At 39.4% G+C, this 4,595-nt stretch overlaps 1 protein-coding gene across 1 annotated transcript; it reads right to left on the reverse strand.

The window, feature by feature from the left end:
• Positions 1 to 813: 813 nt before the first annotated feature.
• Positions 814 to 2,413, reverse strand: LOC127811116 (exopolygalacturonase-like). The gene is made up of 4 exons (XM_052350827.1): positions 2,267 to 2,413; positions 1,854 to 2,159; positions 1,190 to 1,708; positions 814 to 1,059 (listed from the first exon to the last, which is right to left on the reverse strand). The coding sequence occupies exons 1-4, from the start codon at positions 2,411 to 2,413 to the stop codon at positions 814 to 816; spliced, it is 1,218 nt and encodes a 405-aa protein (XP_052206787.1).
• Between the last annotated feature and the right edge of the window lie 2,182 nt (positions 2,414 to 4,595).

Below are 4,595 nucleotides of genomic sequence, written 5' to 3' on the forward strand. Positions count from 1 at the left end.
TGTTACAGTTGGTATTAGAGCGAACCTAAGGTAAAGTTCACGAGTGGCTAGATGAGCAAGGCCACCATAAATTTTGAGAATTAGGTCGGGATTTTTGAGATATTTTGTGGCATACTCTAGTTGCTTATTCAATTTGAATTATGTCATGCCTTGGTGATTTAATGGATGCTAATTCACCTTGTCTTCTTGCCAGATGGTGAATACAAGAAGAAATAGGCGCGAGGGAGACAATGGCGAAGAAAACAACACCGACCCTCACCCAAGAAGTGGTGTGGGAGGGTAAGAAGATTGAAGGGATGACCTCGGTGAAAGTCGGATAGATAGGATCGAGAGGGTCCTAGAAGGTATGGCTGGGCGAAATTTAGAATTGTAGCCCAATCAAAGAAGAGTAGATGCTTTCGGCTAATTTTGAATAAATGAGTGATTGTTTTTCTATTTAAATGTGGGGTTAGAAGCAACACTTAGTGGCTTTAATTTTAAATTAAAAATTAAAGCACAAACTAATAGAATTAGGGGATAATTCATCATTATAAAATAGAGTAAACGTATAATTAACTGGAAGCACAAACAAAAAAAAAAAATGTAAATTTTCGCTAGTGTAAGATTTCAACTTGATAAATAATTTCTTAAGATCCACTAATACATGGACGGACTCATTTATTGGATCGAATATAGCATGACTAGTTAACAACTCAACAAAAATCACTACCCGAATAACATCCATTTTAAGAATGGACGGGGTGTCGAACTCTACATGCAACGAAACATATGTTTTATGGTAGAGACGTTTTAGTTTTCTTGGTCCAGAAAGGTTCAAGAAGTTGGAGCCTTGGTTGCGCACACTGGAGGATTCTGCTTTCCAGAAAAGATTGGATTTATATTAGCACATTCTGAGGTGGCAGGGCCATCTGAACCATTGTATTTTAGGTCAATATCGCCAACTTGTACGTTGCTGCATGGTATGCCACTGCTACAAACAAGCTTAACAGCCACTTTAGTAGGAGTCGTTCCACGAATGTTCTTGAAGGTCACATCACTGATCTTAACAAGCGAAGGAGACTAAACACAAGAAAATTGACCAATCCAGTAATATTCTTGTTAGTTAATATAAATGAATAAATAAAACTTGGTAAAAATATATATGTTGCTTTCAAATTTGTGTATATATAGATGGATTTAAATTAAGTACCTGGGAGGAGCATTGGTTATAAGGGCAGTATCCCTGATCAATCAAGACTGGATTGCCTACATTGTCCATTATGATATCCTCGAAATGGAGACCAGAGGCTACGCTATGACCAGGAGATGCCGGCCATGTTTTTACCCTTACACCATTATCGGTTCCAGCAAGTGTACAATTCTTAATGGTGATGCCAATAACAGGGTCTTCTTTTTGGTACCTACCCAGACTTCCAATGCTAATGCCATGTCCTGGTCCACAAGTCACTTTCTCAACCTTAACATTTTGGCTACCATCACCAATCGACACACAATCATCTCCAGTCTTTATGTTTGAATCTATTATATTCACCCCGTCTGAACGTCCAATGTGGATGCCATCTGTGTTGAGGCTTTCGTCAGGTGCGCTGATAGAGAAGTGCTCAAAAGTTAAGTTCTTACATCCTATAACATTAACATGGAAGTGCTTGCTGTCCTTGGAAGTTACATCACGGATTACGGAATTGGTGACCGCGTTCAAGCCCATGTTCTGGTTTGTAATATTTACTAGAAAGGTTAATAAATTTTTTACACCAACACAACATATATATATATATAACGAAGATGTAATTAAAGACATCATATATACAAATATATATATATATATATATTAAACATCGACGTACTCTACTTACCATTGACTTCTTACAATCTGTGTTCTTGTCGCAATCATTGTTGGCCCAAGCAGTGGCGCCCTGACCATCGAAAGTTCCACCACCTGATATGGTGAGTTGATCGACGTGGTCAATACTAATCCAACTACCAGACTTCAAGGCATTGGGATCTTTTGGGGCGTTCACGGTTCCCTCTACTTTAATCTCCACAGGGGCCTTGCAAGGCCCTTTAAGTTCCACTTGCGTCAACAAATACGAGCCTTTTGGAATCGTAATTGTACTTGGACTTGTTGCTGCACATGCCTCTGTCCACGCATCTAGTACAGCCTATAATTTAAAATAAAACAAATTAATGATGAGCCATACGTACCATTAATTCAAAGGACTTTTGAGTGTTAAGCATGCATCTTAGATTTGCAGTGTTTCTTACGTACCTTGCTGATATCTGTTTTATCATCAGCCTTCGCACCATATTTTGTAATATCAAAACTCGCAGCATGAGTTTGTAGAAGAACTTCAGCTAACAATAGCAAGAAAGAAATTGCTAGGTTACTGAATTTGATTACAACCATCTTCTCCATCTTAATTTCAATCTCTCTTTTTAAATGAGTTGATACTATAATTAAGCCTTGCTTCAAGATTTATATATATACATTGAATCGAAAGGATTATTTAAGGTCATCAAACCTCTAAATCAGTTTTTACTACACTTTTCGTGGTTGTCATGACATGTGTTGAACTTCCTATCATAACCTTGTTTTCTACACCATACATAAATCGTGCTATTTTGGGATTAATTAATAAATTGTCAAATAAAAACATATTTTAAGCAGTAAACTTCTAATCTATTCCACTTGTTTTGCATGGATGAAGGACAGAACGGTTATTTGATCTATTCTTTGCTCCATAGAACAATGGAAAAATATTATTATTATTATTATTATTATTATTATTATTATTATAACCATGTAAACAAGAGTCATTTTTATTTTGTTTAATTTAGAACTAGTGTGTGAAATTTGAGCACTCATTTTCCATTATTATTATTGCTATATTTGTGTAAAATTATTAGAAAGTTATTAGTATATTTAATTTGCATCTAGTATTATGAGTACATATGCCTCGTTTTTTTGTTAATTAGAAAATATATTTTGAATTTGAAATAAATCATTTTGTCACGTGAAAAATAAAACATTTTACCAACTAGCTAAGTATATACGTATTACTCATTTTAGAGAAAAATATCTTCAAAATATTTCACCTTATTCAATTTGAAATAATACATTTCATCATTTGTAGTAATTTTATTTTATAAATAATCAAATTTTATTTTCCAAAAAAAGTTCCCAATTTAGATGATATTTCAAGCATCATATAAATATTTTGAATTTGTTTTTTTGGTATGATATTATAGATTTTTTAATGGTTTCTGTTCCGGGTATTTCTCGCTCTACTTTGCGCAAGCCGGACCCAACATGATGATTCAGCCCAAACGTTTGAGGCCCAATAAATCAGACTGAGCTCGTTAAAGCAAGCTTAGATAGTGCTAAAGCTCAAGGTCAAACATCGGGGCCAAGCAAGCTCCCGGTAGCACCTCTAACTCTTTGGCATACTCAAACGGCCCCCCTACACTCTGGGCAAGTTCCCAGCGACCTTCATAGCTCGTCGCCTTAGCTCGTTAGCTTGCATCACAGAAAAGGTGCGTGTTGCGGCATACCGGCTAGCCAGGGGATGCCCTGATTGGACCCCTTGGGCCTATTCTCTCGGCCCATTTCATCGGCCCATGCCAGTCCCATCCTGGCCTTCTAGCAACAACATCATTACAGCCGCATCTGGATCTCAAGATATCCCTCTCAAATCCCATCCGCATTAATGGGAGATCCCATCCTCATTAATGAAGGTCTTATCGGCACCTCGCCGCGGCAGAGACGCCCCCGCCAGCTACTCCATCCCATCGCTTTTACACGTACAAAGTAGACAAGAAAGCTTTTGGACTGATATATATATATATATATCAACCAGCCCCCTTAAGGGCCAGGGGTATGTACTCTAGACAACTAACTAAAGAACACCCAATATTTTTGCTTACTCGCTCACTAACTTGAGCTTCGGAGTATCTTGTAGGGACGGGCCGTCTGCTATGCAAAACAGACTGGATACTTCATTATCTATCTCTCGGATCCACCATACAAGGGCGGGCTAACAAATCTTCGTCGACCAATTACCAACGTCGACATTTTTGCGCTAGAAGGAGGGTCGCTCTGATGAAAACATCAATGTCGAGAACTAGAAACATGAGAGGTTCTGGGGCTACAACCAACCGACCTGCAAATTACTCCAACCGTATGCTAGAGATTTCACAAGCTGGGGGAGTTGTGGCGTCTGACTTCATGCCTCTTTCAACCGAAGCCACCCGTGGAGTCCCTTTACGGTGCCGCTATCCGCCTGTGACTCCAACCGCCAACGCAGAAGTAACACGGATATGGCAGCAACGTTAGGAAACATTGGAGAACACTGTCATGCAGCTCGCTAATACAGTGAAGGTGTTAGTCCAGGCACAAGTTCAGATAGCGCAGACACAGGCAGCTGCCTCCTAACCTCCAGGTGGTGGGCCCCCTCCAGAAGAAAGAGAAGGCAGGAGGGACACAAGGCGAGCTGGCTCGGTTCGCTCCTCCAACCTACAATCTCGAAGGGTGGAAGAGCGTCGATGCTATGATGGGGAGCCTGGGATGTACCTCGCCAAACAAAGGACCGGTGCCAGCC

This window comes from Diospyros lotus, chromosome 10 (genome assembly GCF_014633365.1).
Source record: "Diospyros lotus cultivar Yz01 chromosome 10, ASM1463336v1, whole genome shotgun sequence".
In the NCBI taxonomy this organism is placed as follows: domain Eukaryota; kingdom Viridiplantae; phylum Streptophyta; class Magnoliopsida; order Ericales; family Ebenaceae; genus Diospyros; species Diospyros lotus.

Coding starts and splice junctions, on each gene's coding strand:
- LOC127811116 (XM_052350827.1), bottom strand. CDS start 2,413: ATGGAGAAGATGGTTGTAATCAAATTCAGTAACCTAGCAATTTCTTTC. Junction 2,160..2,266: donor ATAAAACAGATATCAGCAAG/GTACGTAAGAAA, acceptor TTTAAATTATAG/GCTGTACTAGATGCGTGGAC. Junction 1,060..1,189: donor ATAACCAATGCTCCTCCCAG/GTACTTAATTTA, acceptor TCTTGTGTTTAG/TCTCCTTCGCTTGTTAAGAT.